The following is a 24,409-nucleotide window of genomic DNA, read 5'->3' as shown; positions in this document are numbered from 1 at the left end:
CCCCAGGTTGTCAGGGAGAGGCAAGTAAATGTACCCTTTAACTCAGTAACACACACACATACACACACACACACACACAATGACCAGTCACTTCTCTCCCTTGACTATTTTTTTTTCTTCTTTCCTGTGGTGTTCAGCGGTGGCCTCCCTGTTCCCTGAACACAGGCAGGAATGTGGGGTGATGAGTGTGGAGGTGTCTCCTCACAGCGGGACCCTCCCCTCCGGTCTCCCTCTCTCTCCTCTCTTCTCCTGCTCTCCTCCATCTTCACTCACAAACTCCACACCCATCTGTCTCGCTCCTTTTCCAGCTCTCTTTCTCCTCACCTTTTCTCAGTCCTGCATCTTTTACTCTGTCACATTCTCACTTTCTTCAGCCCCCACTCTCTCCACCCATGATGTCGTCTCACTCGCCAAAAGCCGTACCTCTCGCTCTCTTTCCCTCCCTTTCCTCAGCGTCACTCCCACACCGTGGGCCAGGTCACGGTGACATCCTGGAGCTCTCTCTCTTTCTCTCCACACCTCCGCTCCCAAGCACGACCTCTTCTCACACTCACCCCCCCCTCCACCTACTGTCTGCTGCTTTCCTGTCACCCGGGCCCCTGCTGCTGCGGTATCCCAGACCGGGATGGAAGTTGAAAACGAGCCGCACACATTCATCACGCCTGGCCGTTCGCTTGCGGTGTGCGAGCGGCGTGGTTTATATTAACGGAGCCGCTGTAAACCTACGCTCAGACATTTAAAAAAAGGCCCTCTGGTCAGAGAGCTTAGCGCCACTTGGCCCGTTCGGAAAGTGATACTTAAAAAAATAAAAGGAAAAAATGGGCAGTAGCCGCTGAGGAATTACCACTTATTATTACAGAATGTGATTTGCAGTCATAATCAAAACCTCATCGTGCAGAACAGGATTTAAGGCAGCTGCCTTTTTTTTTTTTTTTTTTTTCAAGTGTCTGGAACACAGTTCCCATTCGAAGTGTGTGGCAATAAACTGCTGAATAAGACAGGGAGAAGGTGTGGGTGCGGAAACACACAGAGGATCTGGAAATCAGGCCTGAGAGGACCTGTAGCATCACAGCAGTCCAGTGGAGCCCCCACTGCACTTCAAATTACATTTCCACCACCATAATTACCGCCATAAATATAACCGCACACACTTTTACAGAGCTTGTTATCGGCGCTTGTTATTCACTGTTGCGGAATTATGAATTCCCTTATTGTGTAAGTGCCCATGAATGTGGTGTTACGAAGTCCGCTCGTATTTATTTATTTGTGCATAGCTTTATGCAAGCATTTGTTTTATTCTCTCTTTTTTTTTATAATTCTGAACATTACAAAGGCCTGGCAGTGGCGGCAACGTGACTCATGCCAATAAAGCATCATTGAACAAAAGCAGATGTCTGCAAAATTACGGCTTTGTTCAAACGCTGTGTGAGAAGCACCTCTACTCCTCCCCAATGCACCAAGGCCTATGATATCACCTGCGTTTGAAGGCCGTCCAATGACAGTAATGTGGGGGAGATGGAACGCTAGCTGCGCTAGGCTTAATACCACAGCAGGTAAAGAGACGAACAGGGGAGGAAAGAAAGGCCAAGGGAGGTAGCGTTCACCGAAATATAGTCCCCGCCTTTTCCACAAAACACTGGACTGTTGTAGTCATTTTAGTTTGATATTATTTAGTGAATGGCAATTTATCATACATTTGTTTTAGTCCAGATGTACTTGGTTTTTTTTTGTTTGTTTGTTTTGTGGCTGAAGGTGGTTCAAAAGAGGCATTTTAACGAATGCTTCAGGAAACAACACTCATATAAAGTAGATTTTCGGAGTCTGAGTGTTATATTGAATTGTCACAGCGGCAGAAGGACATAAATTGGGCAGCATGGTGTCAGCAGTATGCATCTTTTATTTTATGTCTTACTCTGTGACTCTGTCACTTTGTTGCTGGTATGAAACTACAGAGACTAACAAAATGTAGTCTGAAGGGAAAATGAAAAAGAATGAGTAGCGGCGTATGGCGATGTGTTTAAACCTGCACCCGTTTTCAAAGGTACCCCCTTTTGGGTCTCCACCCTCACCCCACCCACATGCAAGGGGTGTCTGAGCTTGCAGGTGGCAACAGACGCCAGGATGCGACCGAGAGAAAAAGACAGGAGTGAGTCATCAACTGCACTTCCCGCCTGTAGGAAGGGGAAAACCGGGAAAAAGTCGCGGCCGCATTCCAACTTCACAACGAAATACTAACGCCGGTATTTAAATGGGGAGTCCAAAGCTGCCACTTTTTTATGCCATGCCACTCAACCAAATTCCACAGAAAATTGTCCAATGTGTCCGTATTGGGTATTTATTTACTCAGAAGTGCGCTAACTCGTTTTTTTTTTTTTTTCCAGGGCTGTTGGCACACGAGTGCCCGCTAATAATGCTGCTGTGTGGTTAACGCAGCCTTTTAACGCATCACCACTCAAGTGGGTGGAAGGAGGCCGAGTTAAGAGCAAAGACAAAAAGCGCCAAAGGTAATTGGGGAGCAATCCCGCCTGGCAGACGGAGCGCGTTAAATGGGATGGCATTGCGGTGGCGACGAGTCCTTCAGGAGGGAATCAACGCGGGCCCCATTGAACACGTCAGGCCAAATGAGCGGCTCTGCGCTGACGTGCATCAGCCCTGAGAGACACGCGAGGGCGCAGAGAAAAGACAATAACGCCTCCGGAAGAATAGGCGTCGGACATAGCCACGAGTGAAGGGCGAGGGCGATTGTGACAGGCGGCTAACTAAAGCCACGCGAACGGTGGCTCTTGGCTCGGACACGGCACTCCCGGTTTACCGCGGTATCACCGCTAAAATGCGTACAAATATTTACAAGCACAAAGCGACACAGGATGCAATGCAGGAACCCGTCGACCGATGTACCCATATGAACTAATGATGAACTAATATGGAATAAGAAATTAGTTCAATTCGCATAATTCCTGCACACACTAGTAAGTATTATAAGATCATGGAGACTATACAATTTATGGAATATGTTGGCAGCAGCAAGGAAAGATGAATGTGAGAAATCCCACACTGAGCACGGATCGATGACTGTAGGATGCTTTGGACACGGGACGGCGGATGTGTCTGTGGCTCCTGTTCAACTGCAGCATGCTTCCTGTGTCCGTCAATAAATCTCAACGCTCACACAAAGAATGTGATGGTGACAGGAGTGGGAATGAGACGTGGGGGTAGGGGGATTTCAGACACAGAGATGCGTTTTGCTTATATTAGTGAGAGAATATGTATATGCGTGTGTGAGAATTGTGTGTACAGTGTTAGTGTTTCGAAGTTTTCGGTTAGAGTGAGTGTATCACAGGCCGATTGTGTGTGAGGGTCAGTGTGAATACCGTATTCTTAACCTCCCCATCTCTGACCTTTCACACCACAGCATGAGAGCACAGAGAGAGAGAGAGAGAGAGAGAGAGAGAGACACAGACAAACAGAGAGACCCCTGCTCCCTGCCAGCACTCTGCCCTCCTCTGAGGGTGACGGTGGGGGGGGGTCCTCTCCACATTCCTGGGCGTTGGCTTCGCTCCGGGCACTAATCCCCTGCAGCTGCAGCGCTCTGGCCAGTGCTGCCCTGTCGAAGACATTTTTCACCGGCCACTCGCAGGCGACAAATCTAGACCGCTGCCCACCCCCGCCTCCTCCTCCTCCTCTTTCTCTCACACACTCTTTCACTCACATCTCTAACGGCACCAACAGAGCCTTTCCGTCTCTTTCACTTTTTCCTTTACAGCCACGGGGCTCTGGGGACCCTGAGCGCTGTTTTACACGCGGTGACAAAGGAGTTCAGCTGCGCGCTTCCTGCTCACCGTACAGAGAGCGATACCGAGCCCCGCCAGTGTCAGCAGCGAGGAGAGCGAAAGAAAGAGAGTTGCAGGATTAATGCTTGCATGTCCTGTATCCAAGTCTTCACTGATACTCATCCTTAGCCATAATAGCTACAGAAGAAGCTCCAAGCTTGAGACAGAACACCTGAAGGCCCAGCAGTGACAGATATATCGGTAAACCACCTGTGCTAAATGTTGTATTTTAAACCCTGGCTTAAACCCACCCCTTATCCAAATATTGTTTTTTTTTTTCATTGACATGAACAATGAAAAAACAATGACGTGGGCCACTTCTCTAACATATTAGGTGGACAGTCCTGCTGAGTTTAATTACTAAGAGCTGGCTAAAAAGAAGGGCAGCTCTTATGATGCTGTGTCAAGCATGTCAAACTCTGACCTGTAAAAAACAGGCTGAATTGTCCTGGCGGGGCACCGCTGGGTGCAGGGGGGTTTTAATGAAGAGAGAGGGTCATAATATAGAGAAGGTGGTGGGAATGGCAGTGGCTGTGTGGTAAGTAAGGCTCAGTGGCTGTTTTATACCCAAGATGTGCAAATAATCATATTAAAATCATGATCATGACTTAATTTTAGTCTGAATCAAGAAAATTACTCTACAATGTGACCTAAAATGTACAGCGACATTAAAAACATTTGCGAAGGTAAAAGCCCTATTTCTGTAGTTAATTTAAAAAAATCCCCAAGTCAAACACATCACATATGGTCATTAACTGGCTTTTAGTTGCATGAACAACTACAGTCCGCAAATCAGTCAAAGTCCTCGCTCCTTAATCTATTCACTATTTTGTCTGTAAATGTTGAGTTTACTCAACAGACTCTTTATTTATGCTCTTTATTTGCATAAAAATAGCGCATAGCATTACAGCCTTATTCCAAAATGGATTTTAAAAAATTCTCTGAATTCTACACACAAAACCCCATAATGACAACATGCAAAAAGTTTGAGATTTTAGAAAATTATTTTAAAATAAAAAACTGAGAAGGCACATGTACAGAAATATTCACAGCTCAAAATTGAGATCATGTCTGCTTCTTTGAAGTTCCCAATGAGCACAGTGGCCTTTATCATAATAGGTGAAAGAAGTTTAAACCCCCCAGGACTCTTCCTAGAGCTGGCCGGCCACCTAAACTGAGCGAGACTTTAGTCAGGGAAGTGACCAAGAATCCGATGGTCAGAGTTCCAAAGGTCAGGCCTGTATGGTAAAGTGGTCAGATGAAAGCCACTCCTTAGTAAATGGCACAAGGAGTTAGCCAAAAGGCACCTGAAGGACTCTCAGGTCCAATGAGACAAAGATTGATCTCTGTGGTGTGACTGCCAGGCGTCACGTTGGGAAGAAACCAGGCACCGCTCATCACCAGACCAATACTATCCCTACAGCGAAGCATGGTGGTGCTAGCATCATGCTGTGGGGACGTTTTCAGCTGCGGGAATTGGGAGACTGGTCAGGATAGAGGGAAAAATTACTGCAGAAATATACAGAGACATCCTGAATGAAAACCTGCTCTAGAGTTCTCTTGAACTCGAAGGTTCATCTTTCAGCAGGACAACGACCCTGAACACCCAATCAAAGATATAAAAGGAGTGTCTTCAGGAGTGTCTTCACTCAATGTCCTTGAGTGGCCAAACCAGAGCTAGGACTTGATTCTGATTGAGCATCTCTGGAGAGATCTTAAAATGGCTGCGCACCAACGCTTCCCATCCAACCTGATGAAGCTTGAGAGGTGTTGCAAAGAGGATTGGGCCAAACTGGCCAAAGATAGGTGTGCCAAGATTGTGGCATCATATTAAAAAGTGTGAGTCTGTAATTGCTGTAAAAGGTACATAGACAAAGTATTGACCAAAGGCTGTGAATACTTATGTAAATGTGCTTTAACATTTTTTTACGTTGTTATTATGGGGTGTTATTTTATCTATTTTGGAAGTTTGTATTGCATGTTATCCATTTAGATGCTGAGTTTTGGCAATATCAACCTCATAGATATCTGTTTTTCCTCCAAAATAATGAGACTAAATAACACTGGGGTTGTGGTGCTTGAAGAGCCAAAAGTTCAATATGAATCATGACTCTGTTACTTAATACAATCCACAGTCATTGCTGTGAGCATTTTATTTTACTGAACCACAGCTACATCATAATAGTAATAATAATACAAATCATGCATCTCTGTCGCAGAAAAATGTCGCCTGTCACCTGATGGGACAGAGCACCAGTGAGAAAGACTTGGCTGGTAAATTACATTGTGCTTTAATAAAGTGCCCTTACGCACCCCAGACCCCCCGGGGACACGCCCTGAGGTGTATCTGAGCAGAAGGAATGTAAGCGATCTGGACACACAAAAAATATTTTTTAAAATGATGTTTATTTTTTAAACCAGGTGTCTCGGGTCTGGACTTTAAACAAACCACAGAACAGACAGATCTTTACTCTGTCCGGAGACATAGGACCACATCTCTCCCCAGCCTACTTTTCCAAGTAATGATGGTGGTTGAGAAAAATAAAATTGGTAAATGACAAAATGGCTTCTGGTCTATTAGATGTTTGATATTTTACCTAGAAACTGTGCTCCCTGAACATTTATTTTTATACGTTTCTTCTCATTATCTCATTCTCATAGAAGAGGATAAGAAGAGGATTTTGTGATACTTATAATCAAGCATGATTCCAGGGTCGCATTTAGTTTTGCTCATAAAGTGTGTTCCAGGATGTTTTGGGATGTTCTTAATCAGTCATTTTTATAATACTGATTAAAGCTGATAGGAAACAAATCTGTTGTTTTTCCCTTATCCCATCTGTTCATTAACTGTTCACCTCCAATAAATTACAGTTCAGCCTTATGGAATCTAAAAGGACCATTTCCTGATCTTCCCATCCCTCTCCACCTCCCTTTCCTCCTGAGGTTGGCCATCTTGGGGACTTCCCCTGTAGATGTTGCCAAGAGTCCAGCACACACTGCAGTTCCAGTGAGCAGACGACCCTCGCATGCCTCACACACGCACACACAAACACTTGGGGATAAGAAGCCAGACGCAAAAATGAGTCTGGGTGTGATGACTTACACATGGGGCTCTTATTAGAAAACTCCACTGTGGAGGAACAGTAATCACTGTTTTGAGCTCCTCACCTCAAAAAGCCTGAAGTGGATCTCTGAATCCCATGTGAGCCCAGCCCTGTCTGGCAGTGACACTAAGGGTGAGGTTCTGCAACATTATATTTCTTATTGTGTGTCATTTTGTGTTTTATTGATGGGGAGACCCAGTTCTCACCATCACCTGCATTGGATCAAGGCTGCCCAAAAAAAAACATCTCTAACCTCTCTCTGAGATTACAAGCCCTTTTAGACCTGTTCTGAATCAAGCACGAAAGAGTGAATGACAGATTAAGGTAGCAAAGGTAAGGGTGGGGGTGCACACCACCATATCACTGTCTGTACTGGGAGAGGCTTTGGGAGCAGGGGCCACATATGTCGAGAGTTAACATAGCTCTAGTCTAACCCATGTCACACCCCAAAAGCAAGAGCTCCTTTGTTTTTCTCTGTTTGGACACTCTTTAAGCCCCAGCTGCTGAATGCTTTAAGGGAAGCCCTCAGCACTGACTGGGTGGTAATGAATATTCCCCAAAAGAAGGATGGGGATTTTTTTTTCTTAGTATTCGTAAAGGGGAAGAAAGAAGACAACAGAAGGATAAAGCCTGGCCACTGTGTCTGTGATCTTAGTGTCTTCATAATGACCTCAGTAAACACTGGGACATTCACTTATTTACAAGCAATAAAGGTTTAATTAAAGCAACTAAAACTTTTTGGGGTGACTGATGTTAATGGTTTATGAGCTTTAAGCATGAGCACAGCTATGTAAGTATGTATCGGTTTGCGTGTGTGTATGTGACTCTCTGTGTCTGTGTGCGTTTCAGGTGGTCCCGTGGTCACTTTCCAGTTGAGGCCGGGTGGGAGCAGGGCGTAAGAGAACACTGTGTCAACACGTTTCATCTTGCGTCCAACGTTTGAAATGGCAGGAGGAGTCCCTCTAATGTAAACACTATACACACACATTCACACCACCCCCCCCCACACACATGCTAATGTGTTTCAGATTTTCAGAATGTTGCAATACAAACACACTGTATTTGGTGATACGGTTACATTCGACATCTTCATATTTTATCGCACTTTTAATTGATGACAGCGGCCTTTTTCGGCCCCTTCCTGCTGTGAACTTTTCAAGGGCCCTTGATTCGGTCCTCAGAGGACAACAAAGGCGAGCCTTGGCAAAAGGAACTGGAATAATCTTTTTCTCTTTTGCGTCTCTCTCTTTTACATAGGAAGACCACAACTGAAGACCAGTGCTCGACTCCCAGCTGAACCCCCCTCATGAAAAATTTAAACGCTAAAAAAGAAAGGGAAAGAAAAGAAAGTGTGGGGGGGGAAATTGTCGGACTACTGACACGGCCAGCCAGCAACATGAGGGTCCTTATCAGTACAATGTGTTTCTACTTTTCTAATCTACATAATTTATTATGGCCAAAGCTAGGCTAGGGAATGCAGCCATGTACAATATTATGTCTTGGCTTTGTCGGTATTATTGAAAAGAGCGCTGCTGTCCTGAGAGGTTTGGGCACACAGAGACCACAGGTCTGAACTGGTACCAAAGCAAAACAGACATACGGCACGCCGTACGGTAGTCAGGCACTGGCCGGTCATATGGAGGCTAGCGAGCATCGGCAAGGGGGAGCGGCAAATCTGATGGAGGCGCAAGAGGGGCCTGTGTGATAAGGTGACACAAGAGACAGCAGAGCTCTGCATCTTATCCTTTCTGCTCTGTCTGCAGAGATCTTTTACAACCCCAGAGGACACCCAAACAGGCCAAAATGGAAATCTGAAGCTTTGAGAGAGCAGTGAACATGTGTGGTGTGTACATGTACAGTGCTTGTGCACATGTCTAGGGAGGTGTGTGTACAGAATGTCACACACATGTGTGTGTGAGTTCAATGCACCAATGCAGCACCAATGCAGGGTGTCTGCTGTGCAAATGGTGAAAAACATTGTTGATAGGATTAGTTACACGTTACACTAAATACACATAAGAGAGGTGCTTCCTATCACTTACCTCACACAAACACATTCAAAGTATATTAATAAACGTGCTAAAGCACAAATGCACACAAAGTAGGTTCACTTTAATGTATTGGATGTCTACACAAATCTATGATTCTGTAGTTCGCCCATCAGAATTCTGAAGTTAAAGCAATGATCATTTGTCTGCATGTTTGGTTTGGAAGTGGATGTGGTCTTAAGGGGACTGTAAAAAAACTGAGATAACCAGAGAAAGAGTCAGGAGACAGGACCTTGTGCTCAGTGATGTCAGATCATCCTTATCACACACACAATAATGGAACCACACTGGATAGGGTGAACACACTACCTCACAAACAGTGCTCACTACCAGAAGCACACTCAGAAATAGATGTATGCTAAACAAGCCCCTGTGTCTCGAAGATCACGTCAATCAGCAGTGGAGCACCAGCCCTGCAGCACTGTGCTGCTACCCCTCATAACTGACCTCCAAAGGAGCCCCAATTCCCCTCCGAATGAGTTCAGCATGTTCTCACACAGCCAGCACTGCCCACCTCTACCCCCCTCAGGTTGCAACGGCCCCTTACGAGAGCATCACATTCTTTTAGATACAGTACATGAAACGGTAATTCCACATTGGTACGATGTGGAACGCACAAACAACCACGCAAACACACAGAGGGGAGAAGAGTGTGGTGCTTTTGTGAACACTGGACAATAAGCAACGTCCTGTCCTGTATGTGAAGACCACCGGTGCCATTTGCGAGGTACAAATGAGTAATAACCCTTTTCATTTCCTAAAAAAGCTATTTGTTTCCCTGAACCCTACAGGAAAAACACTTTGTGCAGCATATTCCTGCGGTCTGCAAATGGCACAGTAAATGGTCCCTTTTACCGGCAAAGGAATACAAGATAAAATAACTCACACACTCCCCAAGCTTAAAAACAAGCCACCGACTATCTGCGAATCACCCTTGCTTGTTGTGGACTCTGGCCAATCAAAGGTATGCACCCAATGGACAACATCTGCAGGAACACATTTTCTGAAGGCTAGCGTTTCAGAATGGGGGGGCTTCACGCGAGAGGGAGAGAGGGAGAAAAAGCAGGGGTACGAGGTGGGAGTGCAGGACATTCCTGACCGATGACAGCCGTCACAGTCACACACAGGCACAGGAATGTTCAGGGAGGGAAAAGGCCGGGACCCGAAAGAACGTGCAGACGGACGCAATAGGGGGAACAGGAGGAGGAAGTGGAGGACTCTGGGAAGCCTGTCACTGCCCCGTTTCATTACAGCCCATGTCCCAAACTTGTAATTAGTTTACCTTCTGAGAAACCACCCTCACACCCCTCCCACACACCATGCTGACTTTTGTCCCCCTTAATGCGCCTCCCACCGCCACGCCATTTTGCCCCCCTCTAAACCACCCGCCTCCCCGGTCAGCTCCAGTAATTTCTGTCATGCAACTTGAAAATCACTGGAGGGGAGAAGATCGCCATAACAACCGCTGAAATGATCTGGTGGAATGTGTCTAGTGGCACTGGAATAACCTGAATATGTGCTCCAGATGTGTCGACTGTCACGGAAAAAGTAAACACAACTGATGGACAACGTATGACTGGATGGCCTCTTGCTCCGCTCGAGGGAGTCCAGGGGGTGGGCTCTATTTTGTGTAGATAGAGGCAGGGGTATAAGTTTATGTATGTGTGTGTGTGGTGTATGCACACGTGCAAGTGTGTGTGTAAGGAGGGACCGGAGCCAAGCAAGACAGGCCAGAGGGAGAGCCAGTCACCCTGAGGACCTGTGCAGCCTGGCAGGCTGAAGTTGGAGGACTGGGCTCGATTGTTCCCTGGCCTGTCCCTCCTCTGTGTGGCCTCCGAGGGGGCTCCTGCAGCCTCAGCGAATTTCCGTCTGGCACAGACCTGTGAGCTCCTGGGAGCAAACTGAAATATGAACTGCAGGAAGGGAGGCCAGGAAGGAGAGAGAGAGAGAGAGCGAGACAGGGCTCTGGGACGTGTGCAGCGAGACGCGCTCGGGATAAAGACGCTGGTGGTAACCTCAAACACAGAATTGTACACACACTCGCAGTGACATACTCCTGCCAACATACACACCATGCGCAGCGCACATACAAACACAGACCAAGTGTGTCAACACTCACAGCGACATACCCACCCACACACTGACGCGCACTTTTATATGTACTGTTTACATGTAACCTTATGACCACTTTCGCTGGACGCTTAAAAGTAGTGAACTTAGTGCTTGTTGTATCAGCAGCACTGAAGTAGGGACTGTGTAGGCATTGGACCATGTGACGGTCTTCTCTGGAACTGTTGTAGCCTAAAGGATTGCCTCGTCGAGACTGGTCCAAACAGAACCGCCACACAGCGAGAAAGAGGGTGGGATGGAGACAACGAGAGGGACCGTGATTAAAGAGACAGAGCTCCAGCTCTGCGGTAGATCTGTCTTATGTTGTAGCAAATGACAGCTCCTTAAGAACTGGATACCTAAATCCCAGGCTGATAAATAAACAGTGAATTATCGGGCTATTTGTACAGCACTAACCCACTTAGATGCCATTCACGGTTAACCCGGTCCCCTCAGCAGAGGTGTAGGCTGAGAAAGAACGTCAAACACCAAAGGAGTTATGGCACGGAACAACGATGCGTAAAAAAAGAACGTTGCAGCAATAAAGCTGTCAGTGTACTGGCATACGGTGTAGCATCGGGCCCCACCGTGTGCAATGGTCCTGCAATCGATGGCGCAGATTATGACATTACAGGCATTTAAGCTGTCGACTCCCATAACCTTTTAGCTACTTATTTGTATTTGATAGGGCATCGATGCCCATTCCAAGTTTTAGCAGAACACCACCAAGTTACCATGAACCCCGTGTCGAGGCTTTCCCAAATATGAAATCAGAAATCTGTCACGGTTCCAATGGGAACGAGTCTCTGTTTGAGGCCCGTCGCTCTCCTACAATGAACAGAGATGGAGTTACAGCCTCATTTTTTCCAATGAAAATCCAGTCCTGTTACATGAACCAGACGGTGTAAATTGTGAAAGTTGACGGGCAGTGCCATATTAGTGAACTTCCTGGTTGGCAAGATTAGCAAAGGTAACCTTGAGCAAAGACCTGGCTGAACAACCCACGACAGTGAAACCGAATTCCGCATGTGACCTTAGAACAGACAGCTCCACAAAATACTGCTGTACGGCTACATGACGAGAAGAAAAAGAACATTTCATTTTCAGAACAGCACACAAGACATGCATTAACATGTAGCACATGTCTCACGGAGAGAGTTAACCTCACAGTTCTAGAAGCAATGTTATCTGTCCAATGAAATGTAATTTGTGATAATTATATTGCTGATTGGCCTAATTATAGCTCAACAGCCAAAAGGATTACAGGCTAAAAGTGGCCTCAAGCCGATTATAACACACAACCATGCTCGTGTGTTCAGCAATCATTGCCACACAATTCCCCCATCTACCCACTGGTAATACTAGCAGTGAGTCACATGACTGAGGAGCACACCTAAGATTAAAGAAGTCTGCATCACATCTAAATGCTCTTCACCTCTGCAGAACTCACAAAAAATCAGTATATTCCATTTATGCACAATAAATGACCTTTTCAGCACTATTCATTACCTATCCACCTGTGTATAAATAAGCCCCCCCACACTGGCCCCAACTTTCTACCCCACCGTGCCCCCCATGGGCAACCATGCAGTCAGGTAGTGTCTATTTCCATACTCAATCCATGCACGCCATGGCCCACCCACGGACATTGTGTGCTGCGGCAGCGGAGTCACAGAGGAGGTTATTAGCTGTGACACAGAGACAAAATTGGGCTCAGTACCACACGGCGCCACCCACCAGGGACACAATGGCCTAGGACCGCTCCGTGTTCAGAATCGCTGTTCAGCCAGGTTGGCGCTTTGCGCGGCAGCCAGCATGCCTGATTTGTGATGGAGGACTTGGGAGAGATTGCGGCTTCTCAGTCTTATTGACTGTCAGCTTGGTCGCCTGTCCTCATCAGTGAGAGCTGAGACCTGACTGAACCCTCTAAATAATTCAGAGGGCGCCGAAAAAATAAATAAATAACATTCAATGTTTTTCCTTTAATAAGAGCGACTCGGGTATTCAAGCAACAGCAATAAGCCTCGCACGCAACAAACTGTTGGATGGATGCATTCCAGTCGAAGGGTTGATAAACCCAACCCCAAGACCTGCTGTCTCTCTGTCCACATCAGGGCTGTCTCCTTGGAGTGTCATTATTTTGCCGATTAAATTTCTGAGATACCAGCCCCTGGACAGTAAGATTTGTTCCAATGTTTTAACTGTCCATTTACACTCCTCATAGAGATGAAACGTGAGATTGTTGGTGGGCATCTCTCAAAGGACTGGTTACTTACTCACAGCTGGGGAGTGTTCCTGAAAACCTGTTCTCTAAAATTAGCCTTGTGGGCCACTGCAGCAGCACTGCTGGGAGCCATGGGCCTTGATGTGGGCGACAGGGGAAACTCCCAGGTTCGTCATTTTTGGACTTCAGAGAGATATGATGGATGGAAGGCGTCGAGATACACCCTTCACACATCCACCCCGTCAAACAAACGGGGTGGAGCATTTCCTGTGCACCTGGCCAATAGGGTGCTGGCATTATCCTTAGGGAGAACGCGTTCTGACACATACAGTGCAAGGCAGACGTAAAAAATACTCTTTAGATATGATGGCCAAAATGGTGCAAAGTGCATCACAGCACAGAAAAATTCTGCCTAACAAAACAGGCCTAGGGCAACAGGTATATGAGGCATTGAAAGAGCAGGTTTACATGTAAAAACCTGAAAACAGAAGAGAAAGGTGAAAAAAAAACAACAGATCCAAACATATCGTGTGTCACAGGGTGAGCCTGTTGTACACCAAACCCTGCCATTACACCTCCCATCAAGCTTTAAGGCTGTCTGCAGTAAAAAAAAAAACGTTACACATGAAAATTATTAGAAAGCGTCGAATTATGATTATTCATGAGGCCGTTCCATAGCCTGTAATAACAGTGCTGTTTGCTTTTGCAAATTTCTTATTCAGGTACCTTCGCAGGTGTAATATATTGTGTCTGGCAGTGGGTGGGTGGTATAGACGTGAGGTCAGCATAACAAGCAATGTGTACATTCCATTTATAAATGAGAGTTTCTAATTTACAGACTTCCATCTTATGTAATTTTGGTCATATTATTCATAGTCTTTTCTGAATGTCATAACTTGCCCTAATGCTACCCCCGCCAATATGGCACGTCATTGTATCACTTGGCTTTGCCAAAGGGTTCATCTGTTCCCAGGACTACACTGCTGTTGCGGGAAAGGAATCAAGATGCATGTGAGACGTGGCCGCTCCTTTAAGTACCTCCATAAACAAAAATGCCTTCCTTTCATAAGCCAAGCAAGATATCACCAGAGCGTGATCTAACACAGCTCATCAACTTCCACCAAGGACAAACAAACAGTCAACATGTCCTCCTGCTCTCCGCCCTAAACTCTGCTCCCAGGTAGTCAGTGGTGACGACCTACCTGGACGACCACGTATTTGTGCAGTCACGTTATCAGGGGCACGCGGCTGGACGGAGCGGCCTGGGAACTGTATCATCAGTGCTGGGGCAGAGACACCGCAGACTAATCCTCCTTCATCAGAGGGCCTGCCCCAGAGATGCAACGCGGTTTATTAGTCTGGAACCATTCGCCTGGGGCTTCTGCACAAGATGGGGAGATATTTGAGAAAAAGTGGAAACCCAATAAGAGTCTATCGATCAAGCGTGAAGCGCAGCTGAATCACACGCAGGTACAGTAGCAACAGACAAATTAAAAAAAAAAAAGATTGCAGGTGTCTTGCTGCAGTGCTCTGTGTTTGTTTCTGCTTCAGACGGGAGAACTGACATTTGAGGAAGTGTATTAGGAGTGAAGAGAAAATGAGAGAAGCCGCAGAGAGGAGTTCTAACCACCACATTGTGTGAAAACAAACATCGGAGAGCACAATGCCAAAATCCAATCCTCTGCCCAGTTATGACTTGTTTCAGGGATAGATTGTCAACTTCATGCCACTGTTTGCTGCCAGGAGTTTTTGTGTGGTGCATTTATGTTCACTTGCATGCATCTCAAAATGGGTGCCACTGGCTGACTGGGGTTAACGTATCTATTAGTCGTCTTAATGCCTCCCGAGAATAATAAAACCTTTGTCTTCTTAAAGCTGGAAATCTTCCAAATTCCTATAGGGACCAAGATGCAAGAGCAATAACAGTCCATCAAACGACAGACCAAAGTGATTACATAGGGACTCATAAATAAAGGGCCTGTGTGGACTTGGAGAGTAGGAACCTTAGACCCTCCCTGATAAGAGCACTTCCTCCCCTCTTTACAGCGATTACACTTCACAGCAACTGGCTACCTGGCTTGGTCAGGTTGCAGACCTTAATCAAGCTGAATTATGATTAATGGAAATTGTATTGCAGGAAAAGCTTGGGATTCAGCACATAGGACATTCTAACTAAAGCCAAAAATGAAACGAAAGAAATGTTTCTCACAACATTATCAGGAATAGTATTACCAGTTTTAAAACAAAAATGTCTCAGTACAAATTATTCTCCAGTAGGATCACAAAACTAATTTATTTCTTAATAATCACATTCAAATTTGACAATATGTAGTAGTTGACTTTGAAACACTGGAACATAGAAATACAAATGCATTTTCTGTTCAAATTAGTGTGGAAAAAAACATGCAAGACCCCTAAGTATAACTATAAAAAAACATAATTAATATGCAAAAGTTAACAATCATATTCCCAAATGTGCATTCCATGAGAATTCTTATAAGAATTCCAAAAGCAAACTATTTGGCTAGTCTGGCCCATTTTATCTCAAGGTCAAGTGTCTAGAGCATACCTACAGGTTTTAACATCTTTAATGGTCGAAATAGGATTCACTACAGCTCTATCATCTTTTAAATCCACTGAAAGTAGGAAGAACCTTTTGCAGGTATGGAAGTTGACGTTCTGGGAGAGCATGATGGCACGATGATCTAGTGCGACAAAAAAAACAGAACAGCTCTTAAAATCAGAAGTGGATTAATTGTGCCCACGCTCTCCAAACTTTCACCACCCGCATAAAGGGGGGTCCAGTGGTGACAGGACTGAAAGATGGCTTCTCCCTGAGCCCCAGTGTGAGACAGTCCAGAGCGCTAGCCCCTTAATGAGAGATGGGGGTGGTCCTATTGTGCTTTGACGTGTGACAGATTCATTAAACCCCTCCCACCCAACCACACTAAACCACCAGCCCAAAGGGCTAACAGCATACTAATCCACTCCTGAAATCCAACTTCACGTCTTCCTCTATATCACCTCCAAAATCCTTCATACATAAAACATTTTTTTTAAATATGGATATGAGTCATTTCCTCCCTTTTGACTTGAGTGTTAGGGAGAAGAAAGTAGAAAAGTTGAAGCTGATGACATATGACAAAAAAACAGAGGACAGAAAAGATTGGGAGAGAGAGAGAGAGAGAGAGAGAGTGGCCACAGCCTTTAATCTGATGAGAGCGGGCCGCCCCCTCAACTGTTCCCTCTGGCTGCCCAAAACAGGATTCCTGAACTAACTGTTTGTGTTTGCAGTAAACTCCTCCAGTCAAGTGGTGCTGTGTCCAGGCCACTCCTCACTCTCTGGGGTCCTGGGCGATATCATTGTGTGGCACATGTCCTTGACACACTCTAGGGCAGCATCTCACTCAGCTGTTGCAGTGGCCTTTCCCCCCTTTTTTCCTTCCTTCTATAACTCTCACTCTCTCTCTCCTCTTCTTTAATTTTGGGTTGCCGGGTACATGGGGAGGAATCTAATAACTGTGACAGTGGGGCTTTTTGGCTTTGTTCCTTCGCTCTCAGACAGAGAGGCTTTGCAGACTCTAATAAAAGGTTAAATGAATAGGAAGAAGTGACAGGAGGTACAATAAAGAGCAAAAAGAGAGGAGGGGAGGTCTGTGTGTGTGTGTGTGAGTGTGTGTGTATAGTGATACTTCAGCACTCCAGCCCAGCTTGCCAGCCTCAAACAAATGCAAGGACAGGCCACCTCCACAGTCATCATATTTAAATCATCTTGCCATGCCACAAGATGTGTCTTTGTGTGTGCTTAGGTGTGTGTATGTGTGTTGCCATATGCCTTTGTGAGCTGTGTGTGTGTTTAACGTCTGACTCTCCCCACTGTAGCGATGCTGAGAGGAATTTCAGCATGGGGTTCTTTGATAAATGTTAAGGTCACAGAGAGAGAGTGTGAGTGGGGGGGGTGGGGTGGGGCGCATGTCTCATCTTGTGTGCGCCGCTGTGCCTGCCTTGGCGGAATGCACAAGTCACATGAACGAGGTCTCTAAGTTATGTCTCTGTCTGCTCAAAAGCTGCACTGTCCCTTTTTCCCCTGTGCGCACACACCTAAACACACATACACACTGCACTTACTTTCCAAAAATCTGAGAAAAATCCCAAAGAGTTTCTGTCACTCAAGAAACTCATGTGAACCTGAGCTTCAAGGCAGGCCTCCACAAGTCAAATATGGAAATGTGGCCAAAATTACTTTTAGCATCAATAACCAAGAGCCAAATGCCATGGAAAATGTTTATCAGAAAAAAATTAAATCTGATATCTGATATGCATCTGGGTCTTGTCTTGTGGAAATCGGGATTTAAATTGTAAATCGGTTCATGATGGGGCCATGTGGAAAACGTTCAAGGAACAGTGCGTCCGTTGCTGCCTGAACCTTATCAATAATTCATAATTATATTGATAGGGTTGCTGTCAGGGTCATGTGTTGGTCAGCCATGTCACAAGACCTCAGTCAGGAACCTTCAGATGAGTGTAATTCAGTCAGCCACACAAACCAGACTCACCATGTCACTCATGCAAAATATCTTTGGGCCTTTCAATTGTACCTCTGCTTTTATGCATCCATCTCCCTCTTTCCTCATGACCAGTTTCTACGTCCCCAATTAAGAAAATTTCACTTTATGAGATTATTTAACATTAATACGAGTTCCCCTAGCCTGTCTATGTTCCTGCAGTGGCTAGAAATTGTGATGGTGTAAAGAGTGCTTTGACCATTCTGCATCAATGTTCAGAGAGTGGCAGCTGAGACGGTCGGATCTGGAATTTGTCCCCTTATTTCGTCATAAGGGGAAAGGTTACCATCTCATTTTTTGTCCACCCAGAGAATTTCCCACTCCTGGTCTAAAAAAGTGATTGGATGTAAAAATTAGCACAAATGTATTTTTTACTTCCGTCAAGCGATACTCTGAAGAACCAGTGGGTTAATGAAAATTTTTTCTGGACAAACGCAGACACAACCTCCTTTTTGTGCCAAACATTGTGGTTGGTAAATGAATTTCCGCAAAAGCCCCCCTCACTTCTATAGGCCACTCTCCTTCTCGTCCCGCCTCTTCATTATTATGATTCTCATGATCATTTAAAGGTACACACACCAAAATGGCGCATCCTGGGGAAATATCATTGTGTGACTGGATGAAAGTGGCTGTAATTCTGCACCACGGCTAACTTCAGATACAGTTTCAGGGGACCACTATCAGCTATATAAAAAAAAATATTCATAATCGGGGTCCTTTAACTTCTCTACCAAAGTTAATATATGTAACAGTAAAACTGATATACTGACCTGCCTGAGGATCTAAGAAGTGCTTTGACGAGTTAAATTGTAAAACTGTTTTCTGGTTTCTACAACAACATTCATATTCATATTATCCATTATAAATGTTATGACTATGAACTAAACCAATCTCTGCTCCTAAATTTTTTAACCTCAGTAACCAAAGGCAGTTTAGATTTTAGATCTGTATAAAAATCCTGTAAGGACTAGCCAACATGTCATGTTTTTTCATTGCTAAAATAGAAAACCCACAAACATATAATGAGCCTTCCAGGGATCCAGCATCAGCTGGATTGCCGGTTCTGATTCAATGAGTGTGGACCACGCCCCTTCCCCACACCTGTGTTCCCTCCTTTAAAGGAGCGCTTGCACTAGTGTTCCCGAGTCCGGTATTGCCATCTGTAAGTGTCACTGTGTGCGTGGTGAGTGTAGTGGCGTATGGTGACTGATGGTGTAGGGTCAGACGACTGGAGTGGCTGCGTCTGCCCTGAGAATTCCTGCCATGGGGCCCCAGAGCAGACCCGGAACGGTCCGTGCCAGCAGTTTTAAAGGAGCCATGGTCAAGTCTGAGTTTGTGTAACTCAGGGGATCTTTGTGTTGTGTTTTTTATTTTCAGGTGTGGTCGTGTGTGGAGTATCCCCCCCATGTGATTGGCCCTTTGATTCCCCATTTTTACTTCCTCTTACCCAAAGTAGATTCATATATGTTTGTTCATCCCGTTTTTTTTTTTTATACAAATCACCTGCGCCTGGGTCCTCCCCTTGCTTGGTGTCATGACAAAACACAAGCAATAGGTGGACACTATAGAATACATTATAAATGACATGGAATTCAATTTATAAAACAACAACAAAGAGTGTAATTACAGTACACAATTTATTTTAAACAACAAATGAAAGCTTAAGCACCTGTCCATCATGTACTTGTAAGAATGTATTCCTCTCCCAAACTTCAAATCGTTTCACTGCTCCCATCAGCAAACATTACATTTTTAGATCACATTGGGTATCAAAAGTTCATTTGTTGGGGTAAAAACCAGAATGGAATAACGAGTGAATAACACAGAAGGTTATCAGCAGAAGTCTGTTCAGAAGATGACAAGTCAAATTTTGGTTCTGAGGAATTTCCTTATGACCACCACTTATCTTGTCACATTCAATCACACCCACAACGCGGCTTCAAGCCCAACATGCAAGAGACACCTTTAGGGCAAACTATTCTCTTACGATTGCCCCAGCCCACGTGCCCTGGGGGTGAGCAGGGCTCAGCTCCGGACATGCCACCAAACATTTAATCACACGCACTATTCCTGAGACATAAAGGTTCATCAGGGTGATCCTGAGAATCATGGCAGTGCTACAGGTTTCGCACTTTCCTGGTACAGACAAGGAGCACATGCTAAATTAGAGAGGCCAGCCTGGAAATCACATCGTTTTCTCCCCAGACTTCTAGCACATTCTGCATGGCACAATGTCTGACCACTTATTTCTGGACCGACTCCACAGAAGCTATAAAACAGAAATTATAGCGCATAACCCTACACCTCCCTGCTGAGTAGTTTAGTTACCACGATCTCCCACCCCCCATCTGTCTCAAAAAGACCAGGCCAAAATTTAAATCTAACATCAGCCACAAATAAATAAATCAAACAAATCGAACAGTCAGCTAAATCAGATCATTTAATCAGGTCCTTCATTGCAAGGTGCAAAAAAAAAAAAGACAATATCCCATTCCAACCACCAGAAAAGTCTGCCTCTTTCCTTCATAATTATTTTGATCATTTTAATTTATTTAGCATTGTGTATTTTAAAATTGTTCGGCTCTAATTTTTTTAATGAATGAATAAGTGAAATCAAAATGTGTATAATTAAAACTCCACATTTAGTGGATTGGTTTGTTTAATTTATTTTTTTAAATACTAGCCTTACCTTCACAGTTCTAATGTGTGCAGTTGTGTGCATATTTCTGTACTTGTGAAAACAACATGGATTCCACATAGGGCTAAGAAAAACCTCACTGGGAAGTCTAAAGATTTTTTTAAAACTGTTGCTTTTATTTTAATAACTAGAAAAACAAAAACATTTTGTTAATTTTCTAAGATTACAGAATGGGTATTATTTATGGGTGGCATTAATAAATGTTTATTATACATAGGTTATTGTGCATATACAATATGTGTCACACACTGGTATAAGGTCCTCGCTAAAGATCTGTGAGTGTAGATATGTGTGTGTGTTGGGTTTGACATTTTCTCACTCTTGCAATGGCGAGTAAAATTTGATTAATGTCTACCAAATGTATATTGTTTCAAATCAAGCAGGTCTCCCACGGTGCTCTTTATAAAATTACCGAGCGCTATCCAATTTGTTTTTGGATCTCACAGCCTCTTTGTTTGGCCATTCCGACTCTGGCTACAGTTTCACTGTCTTTTTCCAAACTCTTTGCTCGCAATCCATGGCAGAGAAGGGTAAATGGAAAAAATAGAAAGGGAAAGTTCTCAAAATATTACCTTTTACTGTCACTGCCAAGACACACTATCACTAACGCTTCACTTTATGAGAAGAGCCGGCTATCTCTGCGAGGAGTAAAGTGATATCTCCGTGGAAACGCCCCTCCAGTGCAGCCCCGGCCCATGCTGCGGCGCTGCGGCCGACTGAACAGCAGCTACCTGTCTGGACAGCGCTCATCAACAAGGCCTCGCTCCCCTGCCCTGTGTTGACAAACCGTGTATATGCTGTGTGTGTGTGTGTGTGTGTGTGTGTGTGTGCGTGCGTGAGGAAGACTGTGTGTGAGAGAAGGAAGAAAAGTGACACACACACACACACACAAAACACAGAAACACGGGGTGCTGTCTCCGAGAAATGATTTCCTGTCACTCTCGTGGTACCTGTTAGGCCAAGTTAAAGCCTGCTTATTTTCTATCTGAGGGAGCCCTGTGTGCACGATGAAAGAGCGAGGAGGACGCACGCTCACTTGCTTGTTTGCTTTCCTCCTCTCCGGCGCAGCCCTTATTGTTAAAGTATCCTGCTGAGTGCAGAGCAGGACCAGTTCAACGCCTCAGCAGCAAACATTTCAGCCAGAGCCACATAAAAATCATAAAGGTCATTTACCACTTAAAGAGTCACTTTAAGTGGCAAAATACAGCACGTATTGCTTCATTTTCTGCTAAACGTACATTAAGCGTTGTTGAAAATGTGTTTTTAAGTAACTGAGCCATCAGCACAAAAGCTAAAATAAGCATCTAAAATTGCACTGATTTGCTTAGCGGCAGCGAGGTCGATATCTGGTTTCGCAGGGGAGAGCGGCCATATTTTTTCAAGTTAGCGGCATGGTTAGCTCCAGCATTGCCATTCGGGCAGACTGCGAGGACACAGAGGGCTGAATTTGGTGAGAGAGATCAAATGAGCAGTGTGTGTGTGTGTGTGTGTGTGTGTGTGTGTGTGTGTGTGTGTGTGTGTGTGTGGTTAGGGCCGGCGCAGGGGTCAGAGAAAAGAGAGCTAAGTGGACCTGCTCTTCATTAAGAGGACCTCTCTGGGGGGACGTCACCAGGGCTACCTGTCCATGAGCTTATTGAACCGTCTAACCGTCATCTACCCTCCTCTCCTGCGCCGGCCCCTGGAGAATCGCCCCGGCACCACTGACAAGTTTAGCCTGAGACCGCGCCGGCAACATGAAAGCGCCTCTTCATTTTTCCTCCCGTTCGCTCCCTCCATTCCTTCCCTCTCCTTTTGTCTGAACCTTCACTGATTTAGGGCAGCGGGAGAGGCGGGCGTGTCGTGAGGGGAGGGCATGGCTGCGCCCGTGACATGCCGGAGATGAAATGCGCAGGGCCCGGCCTAGTCGCACAGATAAAAGTCATCAAATGACACTCCCGGAATGCAAATTGGCATTCCCGACAGCAGCACTTGCACAACCGCGAGCCGTCCCTGACAGCCCCTGCGATTAGGACAAAATATTATGCAAAGCGGCGGAGCACGAGAGAAAACGGAGAGCTGGAAGAGGACACTTTTCCGCAACTCCTACACATATGTGCTTTTTTTTCCCCCCCCTTACACACATCCTTTCTGCGCTTTACAGTTCGTTTTGGACTTGAACGGGTGGCAACTTCTCCCAGATGCACATGCTCTCGGGAAGCAGCCACTTGTGAGCAAAGTGGAAAATAACGGGTTTTAACCAGAAACAGTAGTCATCTTTTCCCTTTTGCCGGTGTTACACGCTTACTGATGGCGGTCCAATAATTTATTTCTCCAAACAAATTTCACGCTCTGCGTATGAACCGCGAGCAGGCCCCGATATTCATATCTCGCGCAATATTTTCCAACTCTAAAATGTGTATGTTTTGGAAATTAAATAGAAACGAGCCTCCCCGTCAGCCATTCCCCCACAGGCGTTGCACGCTATCATGATAATTAAATTAAACCCCAAGTAAACCTTTGACTCTGGCCTTGGTTTTCTTGCCTTTTACGGGCTTATAAAAAAAATCATGATTTGAATTTATCGCCTAATTTAAAAGAAATCATCAGGGTAATTATAACAAGTGAAGATAAGAGCGACGGTGTAATAATTGACACATGAAATATTCCGATGATGCTCTATAGGCCAGACACACACACACACACACTCACTCTCTCTCTCTCTCTCTCTCACACACACACACACACACACACACACATCTAATGATGGGACAGCGTCAGGGACCCCAGACCATCACGGTCCAGGGTACAACTCTGTGCCCAGTGGAGAACCGACGCGTGTTCAACACTTCTGATATAAAACATTAAGGGACATTGAGGACGACCGTCCCCCTCCGTTCGTACGGTCTGAAACTTTTGCTACTTACTCACTGCTTACCTGTGGGTCGCAAAAGAAAACGCAGGTTGAATGAAAAATCTAAAAATCTCAAAAGAAAAATAATAATAATAATAAAAAAAAGCCTAAAGTAGTGTTGTAAGGCGAGTTCAGGCGCACACCGCGGCGTGGTGGAATTTCCCCTCATTTTACCACGAGAGACCGTCGAGCCGGGGCGTCTTCGTGAATGAATAATTAGTTTTCTCCGGCGCTCCGGCGAAGTTCGCCACGGTGAGGACGGACGTAGGGACGGACAGACAGAAGGAGGACAAGTTGTCGCCGTATTTACCATCTCCGCACGCTCCGCAGCCAGCCGTCCGCCTTCAGCCGCCCCTGCTCGTCCTGCCTCGCCGCGTCCCGACGTGTCACGCAGCGGCGCCGGCGCGGGCTGGAAGTCGGAGGGCTGTCCCCGCACGACGACATGTATTAGGGGGGGAAAAAAGGAGAGAGCAAAGCCCGCACGCCGGTTCCTCCGTCCTTCTCCCCCCGGCCCACCTCCTGAGGTAAAAAAAAAAAAAAAAAAAATTATAAAAGAGGGGAGAGGGGGGGGGTGTTTAAAAGACAGAAACGTCCGCTTCTCTCCTCTCGCTGGCCGCAGGAGGAGGAGGAGGAGGAGGAGGAGAAGAAGAAGGGGCTCGGACGGGGCACTCGGGACCTGGCGGGCTTCTCCCGGGCTGCTGTACGCCCTGCGAGTGTAACCCGAGCGAGCGGAGCCCGTTCCTCGGGTGGAGAAAACCCTGCCCCGCGGCCACTTTACTTTACGCGTTAAACCTCCGGCGTCTTGTTTAAAGACACAAAAAAAAAAAAAACGCAGATATTTACCACCTTTTTTTTTTTTTTCGTGAGACATCTCAGTCAAATGGGAGCATCATGATACAACAAATAAACCGAACCTCTGTCATGCTTTCGGCTTAATTGTT

At 45.6% G+C, this 24,409-nt stretch overlaps 1 protein-coding gene across 5 annotated transcripts in view; it reads right to left on the bottom strand.

Moving 5' to 3' along the window:
* bnc2 (basonuclin zinc finger protein 2) overlaps nucleotides 1–24,190 on the bottom strand; it is a 137,513-nt gene extending 113,323 nt beyond the window's left edge. For 2 of the 5 annotated variants that reach the window (XM_028977424.1, XM_028977431.1), the window contains exon 1: nucleotides 23,779–24,190. Coding sequence is in view for 1 of the 5 variants with exons in the window: in XM_028977431.1 (XP_028833264.1) it covers nucleotides 23,779–23,781 (3 nt within the window). In the remaining 4 variants the exon portion in view is untranslated. Of the gene's footprint in view, nucleotides 1–14,517; nucleotides 14,614–23,492; nucleotides 23,523–23,778 lie in introns of those variants that run through there. The other 3 variants (XM_028977427.1, XM_028977428.1, XM_028977432.1) reach the window with 3 other exon arrangements.
* Nucleotides 24,191–24,409: the final 219 nt, after the last annotated feature.

Source organism: Denticeps clupeoides, chromosome 4 (assembly GCF_900700375.1).
Source record: "Denticeps clupeoides chromosome 4, fDenClu1.1, whole genome shotgun sequence".
NCBI lineage: Eukaryota > Metazoa > Chordata > Actinopteri > Clupeiformes > Denticipitidae > Denticeps > Denticeps clupeoides.
Note: the sequence above shows the minus strand (reverse complement) of the source record. Positions and strands in the feature narration are given on the sequence as shown.